This window comes from Neolamprologus brichardi, chromosome 23, assembly GCF_056152115.1.
Source record: "Neolamprologus brichardi isolate AB-2024 chromosome 23, ASM5615211v1, whole genome shotgun sequence".
Lineage (NCBI taxonomy): Eukaryota > Metazoa > Chordata > Actinopteri > Cichliformes > Cichlidae > Neolamprologus > Neolamprologus brichardi.
In genome coordinates this window covers 40,119,557-40,144,980 of record NC_142125.1, presented here as the reverse complement: position 1 = coordinate 40,144,980, position 25,424 = coordinate 40,119,557, and the positions used below count along the sequence as shown (strand labels likewise).

Genomic DNA, 25,424 nt, shown 5'->3' with positions numbered 1-25,424 from the left:
GATCAAATTTAGAGTGAACAATATTACACAAACAAACACGTGTGTGCGCATGCGCACATATTAGAATGCTTCGATCCCTTGTTACGTGATAACTTTGCTTTGATCTTTTCTGACGTGGTAACTTTGCTTTGATCCCAAACCCCTTAAATAGGAGCGCTCACCTATGTTACTTTATGCTTAACGGACATTGACCTGCAGCAACTAAAACCCTTTCGAGAAGTTTTGAGAGCAATTTACAGGAGAAACCAAAACAAGTTCAGTTTTGTTTCTCACCAATTCACAGCACAAACAGACACATTACACCATGTCAGCCAACCCATCCTTCGGCTCAGATGAGCTTGAAATATCTAAAGGGACCATTTTGGGAGATCACCACGTGGTGGAGGCTTTCCTTGGAGAAGGAAACTTTGGTGTTGTAACCAAATGTCGCGATACAAAAAACAACCAAACTGTGGCTATTAAAGTCAACAAGAGCGACCCTGAAATTCTGCTACAGGCAAAACAGGAAATTTTCATCCTGGAGCAGCTACGACGCTTGGATCCAGACAGGTGCAACATTGTCGAATGGAACGGCTATTTCCTCGATGGAGAGCGCATTTGCTTAAATTTTGAACTCCTCGACCAAAGCCTGTCAGACTACATAGGGGACCGGAATAACCAGGGTCTCCCAATGAGAGAAATCAGGCCAATTTTGCATCAGCTCGCAAATGCTCTGTTCCACCTGGGTTCTGTGGGAATAGTGCATGCTGACCTCAAACCTGTCAACATCATGGTTGTGAACCGCAGTGAGTCTCCCGTCAAAGTCAAACTTATAGACTTTGGCATCGCATGTAACACTTCTGCGGTGATTGCTGGTGGTGCTGTGGGGACAATTGGTTATTGTGCACCTGAGATTATGCTTGGCACTCCATATGATGAAGCAATTGACATGTGGTCTCTGGGGCTGGTAGCCGTGGAGCTTGCTACAGGGGTGCCTCTCTATCCTGGGGAAGACGATTATGATGTTTTGAAGTTCATAATTGAAACTCAGGGTCAGCTACCAGATCATCTTCTAGAGTCTGGCTTGTACACTGATTGCTATTTCATCAAGGATAACTACAACGAACAGCGCTGGACATTTAAGACCAAAGAACAATTTCAATACGAGACAGATTATCAATCAAAGGAAACTCGATCGATAAAACTTAAGTGTCTCGATGACCTTGAACAATTACTGGAGGTTAGGCGAGGACCGGAAAATGGCCAACCATTATTTGTAAGGCTAATCAAACAAATGTTGGCCTTGGATGCAAATCAGCGCATAACACCCTCGGAGGTTCTGAAGCATCCCTTTTTCGACCCTGGCCTCTCAGGGAGAACCCCCTGCACTGACATGAATAGCACAGGGGGAGAAAACCTTGTGCTCTCTCAGCTGCCTTCAAGCTGGAAAAGTCATGGATCGCAAAAATTCAACTGCAGTTTCCAAAACTCAGTTGAATTTCCTCAAAAAGGACACATCAACACCTCAGCCAACCCATCTTCCTCTGAAGATGATCTTGAAATAACGGAAGGGACCATTTTGGGAGATCACCACGTGGTAGAGGCCTTCCTCGGAGAAGGAGGCTTTGGATTGGTAACCAGATGTCGCGATACAAAAAACAACCAAACTGTGGCTATTAAAGTCAACAAGAGCGACCCTGAAATTCTGCTACAGGCAAAACTGGAAATTTTCATCCTGGAGCAGCTAAGACGCTTGGATCCAGACAGGTGCAACATTGTCGAATGGAACGGCTATTTTCTCGATGGAGAGCGCATTTGCTTAAATTTTGAACTCCTCGACCAAAGCCTGTCAGATTACATAGGGGACCGGAATAACCAAGGTCTCCCAATGAGAGAAATCAGGCCAATTTTGCATCAGCTCGCAAATGCTCTGTTCCACCTGGGTTCTGTGGGAATAGTGCATGCTGACCTCAAACCTGGAAACATCATGGTTGTGAACCGCAGTGAGTCTCCCATCAAAGTCAAACTTATAGACTTTGGTCTCGCATTTCCTGCTTCTGCACTGATTCCTGGTAACCGTGTGGGGACGGTTGGTTATATTGCACCTGAGGTTATGCTTGGCATTCCATATGATGAAGCAATTGACATGTGGTCTCTGGGGCTGGTAGCCGTGGAGCTTGCTACAGGGGTGCCTCTCTATCCTGGGGAAGACGATTATGATGTTTTGAAGTTCATAATTGAAACTCAGGGTCAGCTACCAGATCATCTTCTAGAGTCTGGCTTGTACACTGATTGCTATTTCATCAAGGATAACTACAACGAACAGCGCTGGACATTTAAGACCCAAGAACAATTTCAATACGAGACAGATTTTCAATCCAAGGAAACTCGATTGATAAAACTTAAGCGTCTCGATGACCTCGAACAACTACTGAAGGTTAGGCGAGGACCTGAAAATGGCCAACCATTATTTGTAAGGGTAATCAAACAAATGTTGGCCTTGGATGCAAATCAGCGCATAACACCCTCAGAGGTTCTGAAGCATCCCTTTTTCGACCCTGGCTTCTCAGGGAGAGCCCCCTGCACCGATATGAATAACACAGGGGGAGAAAACCTTGTGCTCTCTCAGCAGCCTTCAAGCTGGAAAAGTCATGGATCGCAAAAATTCAACTGCAGTTTCCAAAACTCAGTTGAATTTCCTCAAAAAGGACACATCAACACCTCAGCCAACCCATCTTCCTCTGAAGATGATCTTGAAATAACGGAAGGGACCATTTTGGGAGATCACCATGTGGTAGAGGCCTTCCTCGGAGAAGGAGGTTTTGGTTTGGTAACCAGATGTCGCGATACAAAAAACAACCAAACTGTGGCTATTAAAGTCAACAAAAGCGACCCTGAAATTCTGCTACAGGCAAAACTGGAAATTTTCATCCTGGAGCAGCTACGACGCTTGGATCCAGACAGGTGCAACATTGTCGAATGGAACGGCTATTTCCTCGATGGAGAGCGTATTTGCTTAAATTTTGAACTCCTCGACCAAAGCCTGTGGGACTACATAGGGGACCAGAATAACCAAGGTCTCCCAATAAGAGAACTCAGGCCAATTTTGCATCAGCTCGCAAATGCTCTGTTCCACCTGGGTTCTGTGGGAATAGTGCATGCTGACCTCAAACCTGGAAACATAATGGTTGTAAAGCGCCATGAGTCTCCCATCAAAGTCAAACTTATAGACTTTGGACTCGCATTTCCTGCTTCTGCACTGATTCCTGGTAACCGTGTGGGGACGGTTGGTTATTGTGCACCTGAGATTATGCTTGGCACTCCATATGATGAAGCAATTGACATGTGGTCTCTGGGGCTGGTAGCTGTGGAGCTTGCTACAGGGGTGCCTCTCTATCCTGGGGAAGACGATTATGATGTTTTGAAGTTCATAATTGAAACTCAGGGTCAGCTACCAGATCATCTTCTAAAGTCTGGCTTGTACACTGACTGCTATTTCATCGAGGATAACTACAACGAACAGCGCTGGACATTTAAGACCCAAGAACAATTTCAATACGAGACAGATTATCAATCCAAGGAAACTCGATTGATAAAACTTAAGCGTCTCGATGACCTTGAACGACTACTGAAGGTTATGCAAGGACCTGAAAATGGCCAACCATTATTTGTCAGGCTAATCAAACAAATGTTGGCCTTGGATGCAAATCAGCGCATAACACCCTCGGAGGTTCTGAAGCATCCCTTTTTCGACCCTGGCCTCTCAAGGAGAACCCCCTGCACCGATATGAATAACACAGTGGGACAAAACCTTGTGCTCTCTCAGCAGCAATCATCGTTTGGGTGGCCAGAATTCTAGGGAAGCTAGAAATTCTTGTGGAAAAAAAGCCCAAAACAATAACATCAACAAAAACAACCAATGAATATGTTCTTAAACTTGGGCACAATTTGGCTTGAAATCCATCAACTAATCTGTCAATATTCAAAGCGGAGCAGCAGACAACTTACCATCACATCAGTCCTTCAATCAGACCTACAACAAACGTCTTCCTTCTCTCACCCCAACCGGTCGCAGCAGATGGCCCCGCCCCCACCTGAGCCTGGTTCTGCTGGAGGTTTCTTCCTGTAAAAAGGGAGTTTTTCCTTCCCACTGTCGCCAAAGTGCTTGCTCATAGGGGGTCATATGATTGTTGGGTTCTCTGTATGTATTATTGTAGGGTCTACCTTACAATAATACATACAGCCTTGAAGTGACTGGTGATGTGATTTGCTGCTGAATGAATTCGGAACTAATTGGAAATAATCTGGATATTAATTAAATAAACCTGCTTTGAGCATCAATTAATTGTTGTTTGAAATTCTTTATAAATATATAAATATAGTGCCACTCTTCTACTGTTTAAATTGCAACTGTTTAAAACTGACTAATTTATTCATACACTTGAGCATAAACAAACACACGGTAAATGGCCTGTATTTGTACAGCGCTTTACTTAGTCCCCAAGGACCCCAAAGAGCTTTACACTACATTCAGTCATTCACCCATTCACACACACATTCACACACTGGTGATGGCAGCTACAGTGTAGGCAGCATGGATCCATCCTTTCATGCTATTTATGCCAAATTCTGACTTGAACATTTGCATGTCAGAGCAGAAATCAAGACTCATCAGACCAGGCAACATTTTTCCAATCGTCAAGTGTGTAGAACTGTAGCTTCAATTTCCTGTTCTTAGCTGACCAAAATGCTCTTCTGCATTCTTTGGCTGCAACAAATGGTTGTATGAGCTACGGTTGCCTTCCTATCAGACATTTTTCTCTGACCGTTGACATCAATAAGGCAGTTTTTCCGAGAGAACTGCCTTTCACTGGATATTTTCTCTTTTTTGTCACCGAAAAGGGTGTCTGTGTTACTTCTTGTCTTATTTTGATAATCCTAGTCTGTGTTCCCATGTTTGTCCACTTCCCTGATCAGTGTATATATTGTCTCTGGGTTAGGGTTAGAGTGTCTGTTCACCTACCCCCTGTGTCTCCATGTTCCCAGTGTTCAAGGTTTCCGAGTGTTTTCCCAGTTTAGGTTTTCATGGTTGGTTCTGTTTGCTACTCAGCCAGAATAAACAGCTCGCTCTTTTAAAAAGTAGGCTCCAGAATGGATGATGGGATGTTCGCATGTCTTTATGTAACACTGAGTGTGCTGAACTAAAGGTAGGCCTAGTTTCATTTTCATGGTCATTATTATCAAGACAATGATTACGCCTTATTCTGATTATTTCTCCCTTTTGGAGGTGTAACGTTTACATGAGGGGTGTAGGAACATTTCCCCCTAAATATATTTTGATAAACTAATGTTGAAGTCACTGTTTTTGTCGTATTGATGATGCAGCTCAAATAAATGCTTTTAAATAAAAGAATAACCATTCAAAGTGCTCAGTGGTGAAACTGTAACTCTTTCAGAGTTTGACAGCTGGACAAGTGATTTAAAGAAACATGAGATGAGTGCAGCATATTATCTGAACAGACATCATTCAATGAGCAAGAATAAACACTGACAAGAGAAACACTTCACTGTTGATTATCATATGAAGTCTAATGAAAACTGTTAATCTGTTAATATCCTGTTAATCTGCATACAGCAAATAAAGAACATGTGACTTTAAAGCATCCAGCAAAGTGATAACTGTCCTCTGCCCACTAAGTAGTGACTCTACAAAAGATTATTTTCAATATAATCTTTATATTATATTTATATTATATTTAGTTATTCTCCAGCGCAACAATGTAAGGAGCTCTGTGATTGGTTAGGAAAGGACAGACTGGCCACCTCGATTTTTCTTCACTGCACATTGATCCATAGCTTTGCTCTGTAAAGGCTAATAAAGTGCTTTTGCTTTACAAACACATTTAGCCTCGGTATTCACTCTCTTAAAATGCCACTGAACACTGGAGTTAAATGGAGCCCTGATCCTCAGTTTTGTTGTTCCTAATATTTCTTATAGATAGCACAGTTAGTGCCCCACTGCAATAATCACTCATGTCTAGATATTCCTGTTAAAAAGGAGTTTTTCCTCCCCACTGTTGCATAGCAAACCTAGCAAACACAAACTATTCTATAAAACGATCTAATTTAAACGAATAATCCAATTGAAGCTTCAGACAGTCGTCATATGACAGTGAAACACTGCCATCTGCTGGACTCAAATAACAAAGACGCTGCCTTGACAGGTGAGGGAGTTTCAACAAGTCTGCAACGACTCAAGCATCAAACTACAGAACTATTAGAGCGGACATGGTGCTCTAATGGCTGCTTCGTAGGTCAGAAAGGATCAAACATATCAATAAATTATAAAACACAAAACGTCTCTTATTGCCCAGGGCTCAGGAAGTGAGTGTGTTCCTTATAGCCTATTAAACCTTAGCAGTTTATTTTGATGTGTTACAGATGAAACAGCTATCCAGTAACATTCAGCTAAAAAATGTTTTTTTTATAATTACTTTTTTACAGCTTCGCACTTTTACACAAGTTTCATCATCAGTCACAATGGCTGCTGCTAAAATTGAGTACAAGATATTTGTTGGTCTGATTAAAAGGTCTTGATGCGTGCTCAATCATCCAGGGAAGTAAATCTCCAAAAGTTGATTCTGTTCTTCTGGACGTAGCGTTTTCAGTCAGAGAAACCAGCCGACTGAAGGAACAGTGGGCTGGGAGGTCAGTTCCTTAATCATGATTATGCAAATTCTCATGACCACTAATCAACAACCACTGATCAATGGTCTTGAGTACCATTCACGGAGAATTGGAGAATGGCTGCAATCACAGCATTGTAAGATGGTGAAAGATGTACCCTTAGGCCCCCTCCTTGATTCAGAGATGGTCTTTCCCTTTTCATGTAAATGGCCTCCTTGACTCCGCCCTCAAACCAGCGTTCATTGCAGGTATTGTTGACAATCATATTGTATCGTGTAACCATCCAGCTCACATATTAAATGTAAATGTAAATGATTTGTTGAACTTAAGACATGATGAATGTTCCTGCATTAAAACACATCCAGCCTAGTGTTCTCACTCTACCTAAATGGATCTGTTACATTAGTGACATATGGGAGTTGTGTTTCAGTCTTTTCCACATGAGGACATTTACATTTAGTTTTTGCTTTACTGATGAGTGGCTGGTTAACCTGCAGTGGTTGAAGTATGTGTCGGTCGTCTGGAAGAGTAGGTGTAGAAGATGTCTTTAATGTAATGCTCTGAAGGTGTCAGTGATTACTGTGAATTCATTATAAAACTGGATTTCAGTGAATAAAGTGAATAAAGACAGGCCCTCATGGTGAAGCTCAGGTGTCCATAAAGAGTAACAGGAGAGCTTTGCCATACTTTCAGATATTTTACATGAGCCAGTCTTTCAAAAAATAAATAAATACATAAATAATTCATTTATCCACAGGAAACACAATGCTCATATCTGAAAGTAAACTCTGATATATATCCCCGACTAGGGTTACTACTAAATAAAGGATTGCCCCAAGATGACTAAATATATAAAGACACTCTCCAAAAGAAGGAGTTAAAGGGATTTTATTTATTGTACAAGCAATATCTTCATAAGAATTACAAATTCTGCAGACATATTACCTTCTTACTGAACCTGAATAACTCACACACAGACGTGTCCACACATTTAGAATCTGCAGCTTAGAAACATCTTCAGGTTTAAAAGATATATATAGCTGGATGTCGTCTGCGTAGCAGTGGTAGCGAATGTCCTCAAAGGGGCTCAAAATATGCTGGAGAGGAAGTAGATATATTAAAAACAGCACAGAACCTTGTGGCACACCATAGGACAGGGACGTGGAAGATGACCTGTACTTAGAGACCGCCACAGAAAAGTATCGTTCATAGAGATACGAGGAGGACCACTCTAAGGCAGACCCAGATACACCAACCCAGTATTTCAGCCTTTCAAGCAAAATGTAATGGTCAACGGTGTCAAAGGCTGACGTGAGGTCCAACATTAGGAGTACAGAACACTTTCCTGCATTGTTTTGCATCAGAATGTCATTGGAAACTCTAAGAAGGGCTGTTTCAGTAGAATGAGCTCTATGAAAGCCAGACTGAAATTTGTCAAAGATATTATGTTAACAGACAACAGAAGCAGACAGAGTTAACCTGAGCTTGAAGAGTCAGCAGAGCGACTTTTCACAGGGGAACAGGACCTGTTGATTTTTCTAACTGATGGCTACACACAGCTCTGCAGAACAGGTAATTACCGCTGTTCGGTTTAATATTTGATTTTAAACAGTGTTTGAAGCTAAGACAAATACAGATCATATATTTTCATACAGTGATGTTCCAGTCGGGTTAATGTTTGTGTGTCCTCACTGTAAAGACTGCAGGTTACTGGAGCGTGTCTGAAAATGTGACCCTTCAGTCTAATATTGACACCGTTATGCCATCTGCACTTTGATCCCGCTACCTACTCTTGAAAACGATGTGTGCATCTACTTCACTATTTACGGTTCAACATGTTTCCTGTTGCTCTGAGGTGCATCCAACAAACACACAAATCATTTACCACTAATAATAACAATTTTACTTTATTAATTTATTAATATAAACATATATGTAGCAAAGGTTTTATTCAAATTTATGCAGCCCAGGATAAAAGTTGGTCTTTTTTGATATAGGATGTTTGGAAGTTATTTTATTGTTATGATTTTTGCATTTTGTTATTTAATTGGTTGCAAAAAAGAAAACAAGTTTATGTAAACAAGTGGAAATTAATCCTCCTGAGAATAAGCCTTTTAAATAACCTTGGTGGGTTTTTTGGTTGTTCAAGAGTTGAACCATACACAGGATCATAGGTGGCTGAATGCAGTTAGGTAATCTCATACATGTCACAGCTGTGTAAGCACTGATATTGATAATAGATGGGATCACAAAGAGAAAACATTTTTGCTAAATGTAATTATTATATTAGAAATATATAAAACTTGTAATTCGAATTTTTCCAAATGAGAACATATACCTTTTTTTTTGCTTTACTGATCAGTGGTTGGTTGGTTAACTGCAGGTGTTCAGGCACAAGTCAGTCGTCTGGAAGAGCAGGTGGTGAAGATGACTTCAGCGACTGAAATGCCCTGAAGGTGGAATTAACGTTAAACTTTATTTGAACATAAAGACAGGCCTCCATCCTGACATGCAGTACTTGCATTACTTATGTATGATATGCATCCTCACAGAACCCAGATGATGCCAGCATGTTTTTTAAGCCAATGTCTGGATATGAGTATATGTGCATGTGAGTATAAGTGTGGCAGGAGAGTGAGTTCACCCTCTTTCTTGGAAGTATGCAAAAGCTAACGAGTTCTTACCGAATGAGAAGTGAAGCCTGGAGATGAGCAGAGATCAAGTCAAGTGCAGTTCAGACACGCTGTTAAGTGAAAGGACACCTCAGAAACAGCCTTTTTATACATGCTGTAACGACACATACACGCTTACGTTTTTTGTTTTCTATATTTAAGTTAAAATCTCCAAACCACAAAAATGTTGGACTTCCAAATCGTCCGAACACACTGTGTGCTCTGTCACTTTTACACTGTGCTGTAATCAACGAACATGTGTTATTGTCGTGATGTTACTGCGAGAAAATCATTTTTGCAGTTCAATGTGGAAGCTGCAGTTAATAACCAAGGTTTGCATGTTGTCGCTGTAACATATGACGTTTAGCACAATAATATATATCAAACTGTGTGACATTTGCCACCGATAAAAGGTCTTTTTGACAGGTAATCTTTCGCTTACGGCCATACCACCCTGAACACGCCCGATCTCGTCTGATCTCGGAAGCTAAGCAGGGTCGGGCCTGGTCAGTACTTGGATGGGAGACCGCCTGGGAATACCAGGTGCTATAAGCTTTTGCACTTCCACACACAAACTGCAGAGGGCGCTGCTCACTCAGTGGAGGCAGCTTCATGACAACGCTCCTGACTTTTGTGCAAAACAAAACAAAAAAACAACAAGAACGAAATATTTAGGAAATACACGAACTTATTTATTCTGTAAATGTAGAAAATGTCTATGGCTAGTCCGTCTGGGCTCAGTAGTGAGGAACTTGTTAACCTTGTGCAGCGGGCACAGCGTCAACCTGACACCCATGTGCAACGAGTTTGAACTCTTATTGGCTGCCGCCTGCGGCCCCGAAGAATACTGAATAAATGCGCATCAGTGTGCTACCCTGAGCAGGGAACACGATATCATGGAGTTTCTAACATGGAGCAAGGTGAAGGTGACGCTACTATGCAGGACCGCCCCTGCTTAGCTTCAGAGATCAGATGAGAACAGGCGTGGTATGGCCGTAAGTGAGAGGCTTCCTCGATAACGGGGTTCATGTAGATACTGTAACCCATTTATTGGGATTTAAAAAACAATTTAGAGTGAAGGATACTGATTAGTTTCTACTTTTATTTTTATTAGCTGCACATGACAACACAGTTATAATGCATACTTAATGCTGCAATATTCACGTCATAAACAATTGTGAGTGTTTGCACAAAAACATCCACAGGTGCTCTGTGCATGTACAGTGATATTGATGTAACGCTTGAAGAATTTGACATTACTACACCAGTGGAAGAGCTCTTTGCGCAAGACTCACTAACCATCCTATTAGAAAATGAGCTTAAAGAGTGCCTCAGATCCGTTTCAATATTTAAACTGTCATTTGTGTGTTGAAGTGCAAAAGCTTACAGCATCTGGTATTCCCAGGCGGTCTCCCATCCAAGTACTGACCAGGCCCGACCCTGCTTAGCTTCCGAGATCAGACGAGATCGGGCGTGTTCAGGGTGGTGTGGCCGTAAGCGAGGCACGGCTTCAGAAACAGCCTTTTTATACATGCTGTGATGACACAGTCATCCTTACGTTTTGATGTCCTGTATATAAGTTGAATTGTCCAAACCACAAAAATGTTGGACTTCCAAACACACTGTGTGCTCTCTGTGACTTTAACACTGTGCTGTGAGAAACGAACGTGTTATTGTCGTGACGTTACGGCGGGAAAAGCATTTTTGCAGCTCAGTGTTGAAGCTGCAGTTCACAAGAAAGGTTTGCATGTTTTGGCTGTAACACGTGACGCTTAGCACAATCCTATATTTGAAAGTGTGTGACATTTGCCAAGTATAAAAGGTGTTTTCTAGCGGGCTTCCCTCGCTTACGGCCATACCACCCTGAACACGCCCGATCTCGTCTGATCTCGGAAGCTAAGCAGGGTCGGGCCTGGTCAGTACTTGGATGGGAGACCGCCTGGGAATACCAGGTGCTGTAAGCTTTTGCACTTCCACACACAAACTGCAGAGGGCGCTAAAACTGTCACTACTCCTTCCTGCTCTTTCTAGTTTCTTCCTGCTTTCTTTTAAGCACAAAAGCGCCTCGCTGACCATTTCCCAGGCGCTAATTACAGACCTCTCATAGGGAATATTTCCTTTTGACAGTAACAGCCATAAAACCTAAAACAGCACCTTACTGTCAATAACTGATTAAACGGACAAAACACATTTACTAGGGAGAGAATAAGATGGAGACATAGTAAGTTAGAGAAAAAACAAACAAACAACATGTGCCAAGTGGAATTTAATCTAATTATAAAAAACAATCAAACAGTTTTGGTTCATAGTTAACAGAGAATTACAGGAAAAACACCACATCACATTCATTTTAAAATTCTTTTATTTGCTTTTAAAGCCCTCCATGGCCTAGCCCCATCTTATCTCTCTGAGCTGCTACAGCCTTATACGTCCACCCGCTCTCTCAGGTCAGCTGGTCAGCTGTTCCTGAATGTACCCAGGACTGAGCGTAAACTTAGAGGACATCGTGCTTTTGCTGCAGCATTTCCCAAACTGTGGAACGATCTGCCTGTAGAGATTAGACAGGCCTCTTCTCAGCCTGTTTTTAAATCACTCCTGAAAACCCATCTCTTCACCCTGACCTTTGACACCTTGTAAGATGTTAGTTTTAGTTTATTTTTATGTTAGTTGTTTTAGTTGATTATATGCTGTTCTGTCTTGTTTTTTTTAAATATAGGGCTGCTTTAATCTTTACTATGTGTTTTATTTTATTCTGTTTTGTTTTATTCTACTGGTTTTTTTTTTTTACTTATTTACTGTACAGCACTTTGGTGCTGCACTGGGTACTTTAATTGCAGATGTTGCTGTCAATCCATGTCAATCAACCCTTTACATTAGTGCCATCGTGATGCTGCAGTCAGCTATTTCCACTAAAAGCTGCCATAATTTAAATCTTGTTGGAGACTGCAGCTCTCTCTGCAATGTGTGTGTGTGTGTGTGTGTGTGTGTGTGTGTGTGTGTGTGTGTGTTCCCTTTGTGAATTCACTTTTCTTTTGTGATTGTATATTCCGGCAGATGTTCCGCTCATCTCATTTGTCTCCAAGCTACAGTCTGTCTGTGAGACAGTGTTTAATAAAGTAGAAATTTCAACATTAAAGTAGAAAATCTATTTTGGGGGAAAAATGAAATGTTGAGATTACATTTGTTGTTTCAAGACAAACTGCTACAGTTGCTACACCCTCTGAGTTAGTGAAATCATACTTCACTGCATCTGGTGAGACAGAAAATGAACAGCTGCATGATTATCAATGGTTACATCCGATTTCAATACAGAGGATTTTTGGTGTATCACAAGACGTGCGATCAGTTTATTTCATTAAGTCATGTAAACAAGGCATTTTGCAGGCAGTAAAGCAAATGTGGTAGTTTGTCTTGAAACAACAATAGCAATCTCCACATTTCAACATGTTTCTCTAAATTGAATTACAACTTTATTCTTGAATAATAATAATAATTTTGACTTTATTCTCCAAGTAATCAGTAATATTGGTTTTCTTAATGTGGCCCTAACACTCCTTCATGCAGGTGTGTACACAGAAGGAAGCCCAACAATGTTTGACCCTGATCTTTGCAGCAGGAGTGATAGCAACGATATTTAGACTTTTGCTATAATTCTGATGCTTTAAAGCTCATCTTAGAAATCAAATGTTGGCATAAAATGAAAGAAAAAAGCAATAAAATGTAATAACATTAAAAACAAAAAACATCTGAGAGGCAGGGTGCTGAATATGAACATTTCACCTTAGGAGTCCTGTGACTGGTGATGGTAAAAATTGAAGAAAAAAAAATGTCAATAAACAAATCAAATAAAAATATTTTATTAGAAGCAAGTTTGATTGAAGATATTATTTCTACACAGCATCCTACAGTCGGTACAGTTAATATATCAGTATTGGTGGGTTGAATATAGTTTGAAAACAGTTTTATATTATTTAATGAAATGTGTGAAGCTGGTCACATGTTAAATGTAACAGTTACTGATAAGACAGGCTCGAGTGAAAACTTGTAACGAACAAGATGTTTCCAGCGACTTTTGGTTAGAGCTGAGGATAAATGTTGCTCTTTTGTTTTCTCAGACATGTATATTTGTGGGTACAGAGGTAGAGTCCATGGGGATTTTTCCTATAGTTGCGTTATTGGATTCAAAGGTCACTATGTCCTTCTCATAGTGCACAGGTAATCCTCCACATTGCACTACAACAATTCTGTTAGTGAGAAGTTTGCCTTTATACTGACAGTTGGGTTTCCTGCCTCCATTATTCTTTAGTTCACATTTAACAATACTGAACTTTGCTTTACTCTCTGTCAAGCAAGTATTCTTATGAGGTGACCCATGACCATTACAAATGGCTTTGACCTTTTCATAATCACTAAGGATGAACGTGTTTGTGTCCTTACAAGTGTTGTCAACATTGTAGATCTGCTTGTTTTTTATTTCTGCATCACATTTTTTCGCAGTCATCTTGGCATCTACATGCTGTCGTTTAAACTTTTCATAAGGGGTTTCATTCTGACGCTTCTCAATTGGTTTGGGTTGAAGATTGGCTGGTTTTGAGAGTCCAGTGGCAAAGAGCACCATAAGCGGCAAACAGGCAAACAGGATCCTCATTGTTTCCTGGAGAAAGAAAAACAGGAACATTTTCCAAATTAAGAATTTGGAGCAGAAAAAATATCTTGTCATTGTCGAAGTGGATTAATTATTTAATCTTCTGCTGAATTTGTAATTTTGCTCCATTACAAAGGAATGAACAGTCTCTAATATTTATGGTAGTTTCATTTTAATGCAGAGACAGAATATCAACCAAATCCAGAAAACAACACATCACATAAACATACTAACTGATTTGCATGTCATTGATTGAACTAAGTACTTGATCCCCTATGACCAAGCCAGAATTCTGGCTCCCACAGATTGGATTGCACTTAATAAATTAGCCATTTAAAGACAATCTTGATCTCAGTTTATTCTGTGTAAAAAGCACACCTCTACAGTATCAGTCTCTTCCATTCCAACTTCTACACCACCATGGGGAAGACTGCAGAGGTGTCAAAGGATTTGTTACTGAGGTCTACAGGGACAATACAAATCTACAGTCTTGTGCCACCATAGTCAAGACCGAAGACCTCTTATCTTGCTGCATGCAAGATCTTGCCTCATGGGGTGATGATGATCGTGAGAAGGTGTTGTCAACAGGGGATCAAATGATTATTTTCCCATGGTATGCAATGTAAATACACAGAACCATGTGACAGATGGTAGCTTCTTTTCATGACCATCTTTTTACTTTTTTTGTCTTTCTTACAAGCTGCTGACCAGAAAACTTTTATTCATAGATGTTTATTGTTTCAGATAAATTTGCAAACTGAACTCCACGTGTCCCATCTCTCAGTTTCTTTGGCAGAGTTTACTTTTCATTAATGGCATTTAATGGCTTGTTGTTGTTTTTTATTGACTTATATAGAAACCCACACAAGTTTAACTTTAAAAACAACTTATGTAACAAAAAATGAACCAACTTAATGGATCAACATAAATAAAAGGATAATTTCAGTGTTTTTCATCTATTTTTTATGGAATTTTTCCAAAACGTTTTCAAACGTTCAGATCTATCTTTTATTTTCTTGTTTTAACATTATACATGGTGAACTAAAAACCCTGGAATATGGTTTGAAACATTGAAGGCAGCATGTTTCGCTTTTTGGCAGCTTTTATTTTGAAACTGCAACACTAATCAGTACTTCTCCACACCTGTGGTGCACGCGCTGCGCAGACCCTGTCGGACATGCGCGGCAGAGGAGGGGGCTGACTTGAGCAGAAAGCGCGGAGAGACAAGTCGAAAGGAAAAGACAGACGATCTCTGGTAAAGCAAAGCAGACAGAAAGAATTTACCTGAGCTCTCTGCTGGACAGGTAATTACCGCAGTTTGGTTTAATATCTTGTTTTAAACAGTGTAACTACGAAGCGAACACAAATACAGGTCATATATTTTCATGTTCCAGTCGGGTTAATGTTTGTGTGTCCTCACCGTAAAGACTGCAGGTTATTGGAGAGTGCCTGAAAATATGTCTGCGAAGCACCCCCTCAGTTCAAATATTAATTTTGGCCCGCTATCTACTCTAGAAAATTTGATGATTTGTTGAAGCCCCATGCCCCCATTCGTTCGCTTCGGTCAGCTGAGCAACTGTTGCTTCCAGTCCCTAAGTCACAGCTGAAACTTAGAGGAGACAGAGTGTTCTTTGTTGCCACTCTGATGCTTTGGAATAACCTTCCTCTCATATTAGACAAGCTACATCAGTGCCAGTTTTTAAGTCCAGATTAAAAACCTATTTTTATTCCCTAGCTTTTAACTCTTGCTGAAACCTCATAAATGGTGAATTTAAAACCCTGGAATAGTCTGAAAAAAGTATGAAAAGCAGCATGTTTCGCTTTCTGGCAGCTTTTATTCTGAAATTGCAACACTAATTAATGCTTCTCAGCGCCTGTAGTGCACGCGCTGCGGAGACCGCGTCGGGCATGCGCTGCAGAGCATGCGCACCAGAGGAGGGGGCTGACTTAAGCAGAAAGCGCGGAGAGACAGAAGAAAAAGACAGAAGAGCGCTGATGAGGAAAAGCAGACAAAAAGAATTTAACTGAACTTGATATGAAACAAGAACTAGCGAATATCTGCTGGACAGGTAATTACCCCTGTATGCTTTAATATTCTATTTTAAACAGTGTAACTATGAAGCTAAGACGAATACGGATCATATATTTTCATACAGTTATGTTCCAGGTTGATGTTTGTGTGTCCTCACTGTAAAGACAGCAGGTTATTGGAGAGTGCCTGAAAGGATAATATGTCTGTGAAGAACCCCTTCAGTCTAATATTAACCACCATCTGCATTCCGGTCCCGCTGCTCTTGAAAATGATTTGCGTATCTACATCGTCATTTACGGTTCAATGTTTGGCAATGTTTGTTCAAAGTAAGGAATTCCTGGTGCTCTGAGGTGCATCTAGTAAACGCCAACCATCATTAAAAATAATAATTACATTTAACTAAAAACATCTGTCATTTCTTTCTTATTCCTTTAATGCAGAATTTTAAATCATTAAATGATAAAATAAATAAATCAATATCAATATAACAGCTTCCAAAAATTCAATATCAGAACCAGTCTAATTTTTTTTCAGTAAATATTTTGAAAGTTATCAAAGAGGCACTGGAGGACATGTTGAACAATAATATATGCAACTTATTTGAAGTATTACTGTATTTTTTGAGAACAGGAAATTGTAATCATTTACATACATTTGGTAGCATGTAGATATTATGAAGGGGCTGCTTTACCTAATAAATATTTTTTTAAAGTTACATTCACAAGATTGAACATTAACATTAAAAGACATTGATTTTTGAGTCTCAGTTGAAGAGTTCATGAGGTGTATCTAAAAGCAACTTCTCTACTTGCACCCACACATTGAACCTTACAGAGGGAAACGGTCATTGCACTCAGTCATGACAACATTCTTGTTAAATGTTATTGTTATATTATAAAGTTATGAAACTTATAAGCAAACCTTTTCAACTGAGGACACTTACTTTTACTTTTTGCTTTACTGATGAGTGGTTGGTTGATTAATCTGCACGAGTTCAGGCACGAGTCAGTCGTCTGGAACAGCAGGTGGTGAAGATGTCCTCAGTAAATGAAATGCTCTAAAGGTGAAATTAAGATAAACTTTCTTTGAACATAAATAAAAAGATAGGTCTGTGCCTGTGTATGGACATTTCCTATGCAAGATATGCATGGTCACAGAACCCAGATGATGTCTGCATGTTTTGAAGCACATATCTGGATAGGGATTGTGAGTGTAAGTAACAGGAGATCGAGTTATTCAAAATAAGCCTGTTGTCTATAAAAGATTTTAAATATACAAATAAAAGGTTCAATCCTACCAAACGAGGAGTCAAGAAGAGCAGAGACCAGGTCTAGTGCAGCTCAGCTGTTATTAAATTCTACCTGAGCTGGTTGGAGCTCATTTGTGTCACAGACAAATAACACTTGGCTCTGGAGGCTTCAGTTCTTAAACGTTTCAGTAGCACCACCTTTAATAATCACTAGCATCAATATCTGCACCACTAGCTCACCAGTTCCGATACACTTTAGCACTGCTCTGTTTGTGGTTCAGAACATGCTGCAAACATGATGTGAGGACCAGTGACCACAAAAGTATGCAGAAGGAGGTCGTCTTTCATAGCTCACATTTCAACAATTGCAGCTATTTTTTCAATTCAATAAACCAAATGTGTCAAAAAATAAGTAAATTAATAAAATAATGACATTTGTAAAAAAAAAAAAAAAAAAACTAAAAAAAACCCAAAAAACTACAGAGATAATTACATATAACACTGTGAAATAATGACACAGTGTTATAGGTAATATGTCATATGCTGTTATTCAGCTGATGTTGTATATACATAGTTTTAAGGTGTGCACTAAGACTCTATTGTCTTAGTTGAGTCTGACAGCAGCTGGAAGATAAGACCTCTGAAATTTGTCCCCTGAATGCTGTTGTTGCAGCAGTGTGTCATTGTAAGAGCTGCTCTGTGCCTTCAGGTTGACCTGCATGTGGTGGCAGGTTTTTATTTTTAATATCCTGTCTAGTCTGACAGCTTTTGAATTCAGAATTGTGATCTGAATGCATTGTGGTGCCTGACACATTTTGCTTTTGCAGGAACAGTTACATAGAATCTCTATAGGCTCCTCTTGATCACGTGAATGTGTTATCTATTTATTATTAATTTCTATTTGTGTTATTTCAGTTATTACATTATATGTGGCATTGTATGACGATATCTAAGGCAAGACAGGCAAGAGAAAAAAAAGAATAAAGTGGAGGTGGGGGGTAGAGAAATGCACAATGTATCACCAGCTGCTGCATTGATGAGGATGGGAAGCTGCAGCAATGCCCCCCAGAAGCCTGGAGACAGAGATAGAGACAGGACAACAGCGCCATTCACAGCATCCAGGAGTATCAAAGATCTAAGGCACAGGTGTCGAACTCCAGGCCTCGAGGGCCGGTGTCCTGCCGATTTTAGATGTGTCCTTGTTCCAACACAGCTGAATAAATGGCTAAATATCCTCCTCAACATGTCATGAAGTTTTCCAGAAGCCTGGTAATGAACTAATCATTTGATTCAGGTGAGTTTAAACAGGGTGAGATCTAAAACCTGCAGGACACCGGCCCTCGAGGCCTGGAGTTCGACACGCCTGATCTATGCCCATCCCAGCAGGAGAAGGAGGGAGGCCCCAGATGAGGTGCCTACAGCTAAAGAGTGAGAATCCCAGAGGACCAGAGGTAACGGGCAGTCGACCTAACTAGATGCCAGGAATCCTGGTACGAGTCGAGAACAGGGTCCCAGCTGCCCAAGAACCACCCGGCATCCAGAAGATGGGGAGAAGCGTCCAGCCAGGAATGCTGACTGCCATGCATACACAAACACAAGTTATTCGCTCACTCACTCTCACCCACCCACTAGTGACACAGAGAGACATGGAGTCAGGACTGTGGGGTGCCTATACTGCAGACTACCCATTCAGACACATAATTCCTTATGTAATGAGGGTGGTTGGTAAGACTCACCAGGATCCATGTGGTGATGGTCCACACCTGTGTAATCCACCTTGTCCTTCAGGATTGTGGGTATAATCGTGTTGAAAGCACTGGAGAAATCAAAGCACATGATTCTCACAGTGCTCAACACACTTTCCAGGTGAGCAAGGGATTGATGTAGGAGCTGGATGACAGTGTCATCTCCCCCAATGTTGGGCTGATAGGTGAACTGAACTGAGCTCACCTGGGGCCGAAGATGAGCAAGGACCAGCCGTCCAGGGTCTCCATCAGGTGTGATGTCAGAGCCTCCAGCCTGCAGCTGTTGTTCATTTACATCTGCCTAATTGATCATTTATCCTCAGCACATTTTTCAGTTCCCTTGCCTGAAACTGGACAATATGTAAAATCTGAATTCAAACACAGGTTGGGGAAACCTGCACTGAGCTGAGACTGAAGAAGTCACTCGGATGAGTGATGAAGTGTTTCTCCCACTGAAGACGCTACGTCCTGATGAACAGAATTACTTCTTGGGACAGGTCTCCAGATGTTTTCTCTTCTCAGAATCCTCTTCACAGATCAGATCTGTTTTATCTGACATACAGTCATGTGGAAAAGAGTGTTTTCATAGGAATCTATAGAGTACTCTGAAAAACTAGGCACACTCCATGAGTGAGTAGCTTGTAGAGCCACCTTTTAGCAGCAGTAGTGTCACCAAATTGTTTCTGTATGACTCTTAGTCTGTCACACGGTTGTGCAGGACGTTTGGCTGACGTTTCTTTACATTGTTTCGTCAGTTCATTGAGGTTTGTGGTATTTGTTTATCTAAGGCTCTCTTAAGTTCCCAGCACTGTTTTTCAGGTTGAGGTGTGGACTGTGACCGGGCCATTGCAACACCTTGATTCTGTTGTAGCTCTGCTGATGTGCTTGGGATCTTTGTCCTGCTGCATTACCAAAACTCAGTTTTGACTATAGAGTACTTGGTATACAAGGGAGTTGATGGAAAACTCAATGACTGCAAGGGGCCCAGGTTCTGTAGTTGCAAAACAAGCTCAAGTCTTCACCCCTTAACCACTGTGCTGACAGATGGTATGAGGTGTTTGTGCAGTATGCTTTGCAACTTTGCTACCAAACTTGCAGCCATGCCGTCATGCTGTTTTTAGAGAGAAGAGACTTTCTCCTTGCAACCCTTCCAAACAAGCCACACTTATTCAACTCTTTTATAACTTGACTGTCATGTACTTTAACATTTAACATGCTAACAGAGGTTTGTAGAGTCTGGTATGTAGCTCTTGGACCACTGCACAGTTTGACCCTGGGGTGAATTTTCTGGGACATCCGTTCCTGGGAAGATTATGACATTGTGTTAACAAACACCTGAATACTCCAGACCAGCAAACTGACAAAACTCATGCTTTTATAGAGCTGCTCACATATGCTGATGAGCAATTATTCAAATGCAGTGGATTAGCAGCATCTGGCTGCTACTTACCTTCTAATTTGCACTGAAGCAATAAAGGTGCTTTCTGAATAATATGAGCTGTCTGGTGTGATATTCATATTTAAAGTGAATAATCAGAATCAGATTACTTTAATCATCCCTAAGGAAATTACGTGGGTTACAGATTCTCCAAGACAATAACAGTAACAGATTAAACTAATTAAATAATACAATATATTACAGCGTTTACAAATATAAGACATAGCACTAATATAAATTGCTCAATTATAAATATCAAGAATATTACAGAGGTGAAATATATATGATTGACATTTAACAATAACCTTGAAAGGGTATAACTATTGCACTGTGTACTGTGTATTAGATTATACAGGGAGATGGCCACAGACAGGAATGATTTCCTGTGTTGTTCAGTGGTGCATTTTGTTAATCTCAGTCTCTCACTGAATGTGCTCCTTATTTTGGACAACATCTGCCTCTCAGACACCCTAAATGAGTCCATCTCCATCCCCACTCATTACTGGCCTTGCGGATCAGTTTATTGAGTCCGTTGGCACCTGTGACTGTCAACCTGTTGCCCCAGCATGCAACAGCATAGAGGATGGCACTGGCCACAACAGACTCGTAAAAAATCCTGAGCATTGTCTGACAGATGTTGAAGGAACTCAGCTGCCTCAGAAAATAGAGACGACTCTGGCCCTTCCTGTAGAGGACCGTGGTGTTTTTAACCCAGTCTAGTTTGTTGTCTGTGTATACTCCAAGTCCAGTTACAAAGCAGGAGCAACTTAAACATAGTTTTGAAATATACAATTTATATTTTTTGTTTCACATTAAAATTGATTGATTAAAAGTTGTTTTTTTACAGATAAAAAAAACATTCCTGCTTAGATTTTTTTTTTTTTCGTTTTGTGAGATTTTAAGTGTTAATGCAGTCAAAATGAAATAACTGTAAATTCTTATATGTGCTGTTGTGCTGGAAAGAATGACACCAAACAGGGCAAGATGAGCAGTTTTTTAAAGTGAAATATATGAAGGTAAACTTAAAAGTTTATAACCATTTATAACCTTGACTTCAGAGTTTTACATGACACAAAGTGTTACATTATAACATGTGTAGTTAGTGTGTTAACATCTAGAGTTATTGCAATTGTAGAAGTTTCTTCTGCTCTCAGAACAGATTCAGTTGTTCACAGTTTCGGGACACGGTGCATTACCAGGCTGCAAACACTCACAAGGTGTTGAGTTGTGGTCATGAAAAGAACAAAGTGTTTAAACACAAGTCTCTGATGCAGTTTCATCAGACTGTTGACAAACCCTCAGTCTAGCCACAGTGTGACAGCACGGCTTTGCTGAAAGTCACGTTTTGCATTACTTCTCATGAAGTGTTTTCTGCTCTTTATTTCACTTGACTTGAATACATTTACTTGAACAATCCTCTGATGTGTAAATCAGATCCAACTGAATGTTATCAGAACATATAATAACATTTTTTTTCTTTTGGTAATAAGTTGAGAATGAGGATTTGGAGTATCATTGAATATACAAGTTTTCCCTCTCAGGGGGTCAGTTTCTATGTTGGATTGTAAACTCACTTTAGTAGTTCTCCTCTTTCATTATTCCATCCATGATCACTGATGAGAAGTTAACAGGCATTAGCCATATCAATTTAAGACATTGTACAACCCCATATTAAAAGATTTTAATGTGTGTATACTTTTTAATTTTTCACCATGAGATTGAAGCCCATAATAAGTCATATGAAAATGACAGCATTACCTTCACCTTGAGCAATGCGAGAAAATTGTTTGCTCTGTTTTTTGTAAATATGGGCTTTAGGTGGACACTGTGCCTTCTCCATGGTTGACAAGTTACTCAGTACTGTGCCGAGAAATTCCTCTTTCTGTAGAATACTACAGAGTGCTTTCTTTGATTCATAGAATCAATACGTTCTGTATTTCATGCAAATTTTGTTCTTTTTTTCTTCTATTTTTTTTTTGCAGACAGCTTGTTGATGCTGCCTCATTTTAAAGTATGATCTGTTTTATTGGAGTCCAGCAGAGGGCAGTGTTTCACTGTCAATAGATGAATGTCTGAAGCTTCAATTGTGTCTTCAGATTGGATTAGGTTGTAATTTATGTTGTCTGTGCGATACTAAAATTATAATGGGATGTTGAAGCTCTTCTAAGTCCTCACCAGGTTTTGCTCAAATGCTACTGATATAAACTCACAATATATTGGCAGTAAATTATAGAGAGGAGAAAGGAGGAAACAAAAGTCAATTATAAAGTTAATGGGGCTGCTTGGAGCCATATCAACAGTTTAAATGATAAAGTTACAGATATCAGGGACAGAAAATAAAATAATATCTGTGGCTCATCAGTAAGGCTCCACAAAATGTCAGACACATGACACAGAGCCAAACCTCTGCTGGAAAATACACACCAGAAAAGTAGATACAGTGAGATGATTATCAAGTTTTGCACAAAAGCGAAATGCCTTATTTTTATAAGCATTTTAATGAAGTTTTTTTTCTGATTCTGTTTTCTGTGAGTGAGCAGCGGCGCCCTCTGCAGTTTGTGTGTGGAAGTGTAAAAGCTTACAGCACCTGGTATTCCCAGGCGGTCTCCCATCCAAGTACTGACCAGGCCCGACCCTGCTTAGCTTCCGAGATCAGACGAGATCGGGCGTGTTCAGGGTGGTATGGCCGTAAGCGAGAGAGGAGACGTTCAAAAGGCTTTTTATAGATGATGTAGAAACATTTATCATCTATAACTATTGGTCTTAGTTGACTGTTCTCCGTCACACTCCGTAACACTGCCCTGCAGTAAATGATCAGTTACACTTTTTAACATTAATTTGATATGTTATAGATAAAACATTATGATTATACAACTACATTAGGCAGCAACACGCTTTTTACAAAGTAATACCACACTGTTTTTTCCCAAAAAATGACATCTGACAATAAAGCCTAATTTGTGCTTTTCAGTATCAAAGAAACTTCGGCTTTCACAATTTATTGCACACTGAAAATGCTTAGCTATGTCTCCAGTAAATCTTTTGTAACTTTGTGTAAACAGAAAAGTTTGTTTTTTTTTTTACTTTCAACCACAGAAATCTCATTTTGTATGACTACAATTAAAAAACAACAAGAACCACAACAACAAAAAATGGGCAATCTGGGCAAAAAGCTACCAGAATGTTGTCTGGGATTTTACACATTTATTTCTTACAATTTAAGTCCAAAAATCTTACTGACAGATTTCTTTCTTTGTCAGAACAGCTTTTCTTTAACACCTAGAAAAACTGTTAAATAAGTGACACTGACAGAAAGGAGACTTTCACTGGTCCAGACGGCTTAAGATCAAAGTGGGCTGTATATATGGTCCGCAATATAAAATGAGTTCGACACCCCTGGTGTAATCTATCTGTAATGCAGCAAATCTAAATCTGTAATCATCTATAACAGGCCTTTTATGCACTCAATCCCTCGCTTACGGCCATACCACCCTGAACACGCCCGATCTCGTCTGATCTCGGAAGCTAAGCAGGGTCGGGCCTGGTCAGTACTTGGATGGGAGACCGCCTGGGAATACCAGGTGCTGTAAGCTTTTGCACTTCCACACACAGACTGCAGAGGGCGCTGCTCACTCAGTGGAGGCAGGTTAAATTAATCTCTTCCACTTGTTAACTGAATTCTTTTTTCCTACCCTTCCCAGATCAGGGAGTACAATCCTTGCTAAAGTCGAGTAGAAAGCAGGCAACTATTAAAATTCCTCTCGATCAATCAGTCAATCAATCAATCAAGCCTTTATTTGTCACATGCAAAGTTTACACCTGCAGTGAAATCAGATTTGTCCTAACACAAAACTATTACGCAGACACAGTGAACTTTCAGCAAAGCCCTCTTGCACTTGGTAACAATATCAGCTATATGAGTGTGACTTCTATTTTAAAAATTTCCAAATTATGAAACTTACTGATGAGTGGTTGGTTGGTTAACCTGCGGTCAGTAGCGCTTTTTGATATGGGCGACCTGGGCGGTTGCCCAGCAATAATGATTACACAGTGAGAAGGTAAGTGAATAGAAGATTTCTGTTGCCATAGCACTTTCTCACACAGGGTCATGTGATTTTTGTTGTTTTCTCTGTTTTCTTTTATTAGCTGACCAGTGGGGTGAAAAGAGGAAGATGGGATAAAAGACATGCTTTGGAAGAGAGCCAGAAATTAATAACACTTATGACTCAATACAGAGAGGTCTATTATACAGGGTGGGCCATTTATATGGATACACCGTAATAACATGGGAATGGTTGGTGATATTAAAGTCCTGTTTGTGGTACATTAGTATATGTGAGGGGGCAAACTCCTCAAGATGGGTGTTGACCATGGTGGCCATTTAGAAGTCGGCCATCTTGGATACAACTTTTGTTTTTTCAATAGGAAGAGGGCTGTTTACTATTTACTCAAAGACAGCAGGTGTCACAATACGGCTGTGTGCAGGCAAGAGTAGGACCCAAACGCAAACTCGCAGAGACAAAAAGTAAACCCAAAAAACACAGCTTTATTGCTGGCGTGGGACACAAAAAACAATACTAAACTAAACTAAACTGGGAAAACTAAAGCACAAGGAGCCACGGGGAAAAAATCACACAGCTATGAGGGAGGACGCAACACTGACAAAGAGAAACATGGGGCTTAAATACACTGAGGGATAACGAGGGGGAATGAGCCACAGGAGGAGAGCACAGCTGGGAGTAATTAGGCAGGACGAGACAAGGGAAGCAAAACTAGAAACATTAACATAGGACAGAAAGTAAAACAGGAAACACACTGACGGAACTCAAGACATGTAAACTTAACAGACTGGGGAGACAGAACATAGGGACCTGAAACATGGAACAGAAAGGCACAGTAGACACAACATGGGCTGTGTCCCATTTCAAGGTCTGCACGCTTGAAGTACGCGCACTACGCGTACTACGTACGGTGCGT

At 40.3% G+C, this 25,424-nt stretch overlaps 1 protein-coding gene and 5 non-coding genes across 6 annotated transcripts; 4 read left to right on the top strand and 2 right to left on the bottom strand.

Annotated features, from left to right (window-relative positions):
* Positions 1-110: 110 nt before the first annotated feature.
* On the top strand, positions 111-4,299 carry LOC148096383 (uncharacterized). Its single transcript, XM_087836293.1, has one exon. The coding sequence runs from the start codon at positions 305-307 to the stop codon at positions 3,836-3,838; it is 3,534 nt and encodes a 1,177-aa protein (XP_087692419.1). The 5' UTR covers positions 111-304; the 3' UTR covers positions 3,839-4,299.
* Positions 4,300-9,774: 5,475 nt separating this feature from the next.
* On the top strand, positions 9,775-9,893 carry LOC148096382 (5S ribosomal RNA). Its single transcript, XR_015717310.1, has one exon. It is a non-coding gene; the product is annotated as a 5S ribosomal RNA (ribosomal RNA).
* An 825-nt stretch (positions 9,894-10,718) lies between these two features.
* Positions 10,719-10,837, bottom strand: LOC148096381 (5S ribosomal RNA). Its single transcript, XR_015717321.1, has one exon. It is a non-coding gene; the product is annotated as a 5S ribosomal RNA (ribosomal RNA).
* A 346-nt stretch (positions 10,838-11,183) lies between these two features.
* LOC148096380 (5S ribosomal RNA) lies at positions 11,184-11,302 on the top strand. The gene has a single exon (XR_015717248.1). It is a non-coding gene; the product is annotated as a 5S ribosomal RNA (ribosomal RNA).
* Positions 11,303-23,022: 11,720 nt separating this feature from the next.
* On the bottom strand, positions 23,023-23,141 carry LOC148096379 (5S ribosomal RNA). Its single transcript, XR_015717247.1, has one exon. It is a non-coding gene; the product is annotated as a 5S ribosomal RNA (ribosomal RNA).
* A 780-nt stretch (positions 23,142-23,921) lies between these two features.
* On the top strand, positions 23,922-24,040 carry LOC148096378 (5S ribosomal RNA). Its single transcript, XR_015717246.1, has one exon. It is a non-coding gene; the product is annotated as a 5S ribosomal RNA (ribosomal RNA).
* The last annotated feature ends 1,384 nt before the right edge of the window (positions 24,041-25,424 follow it).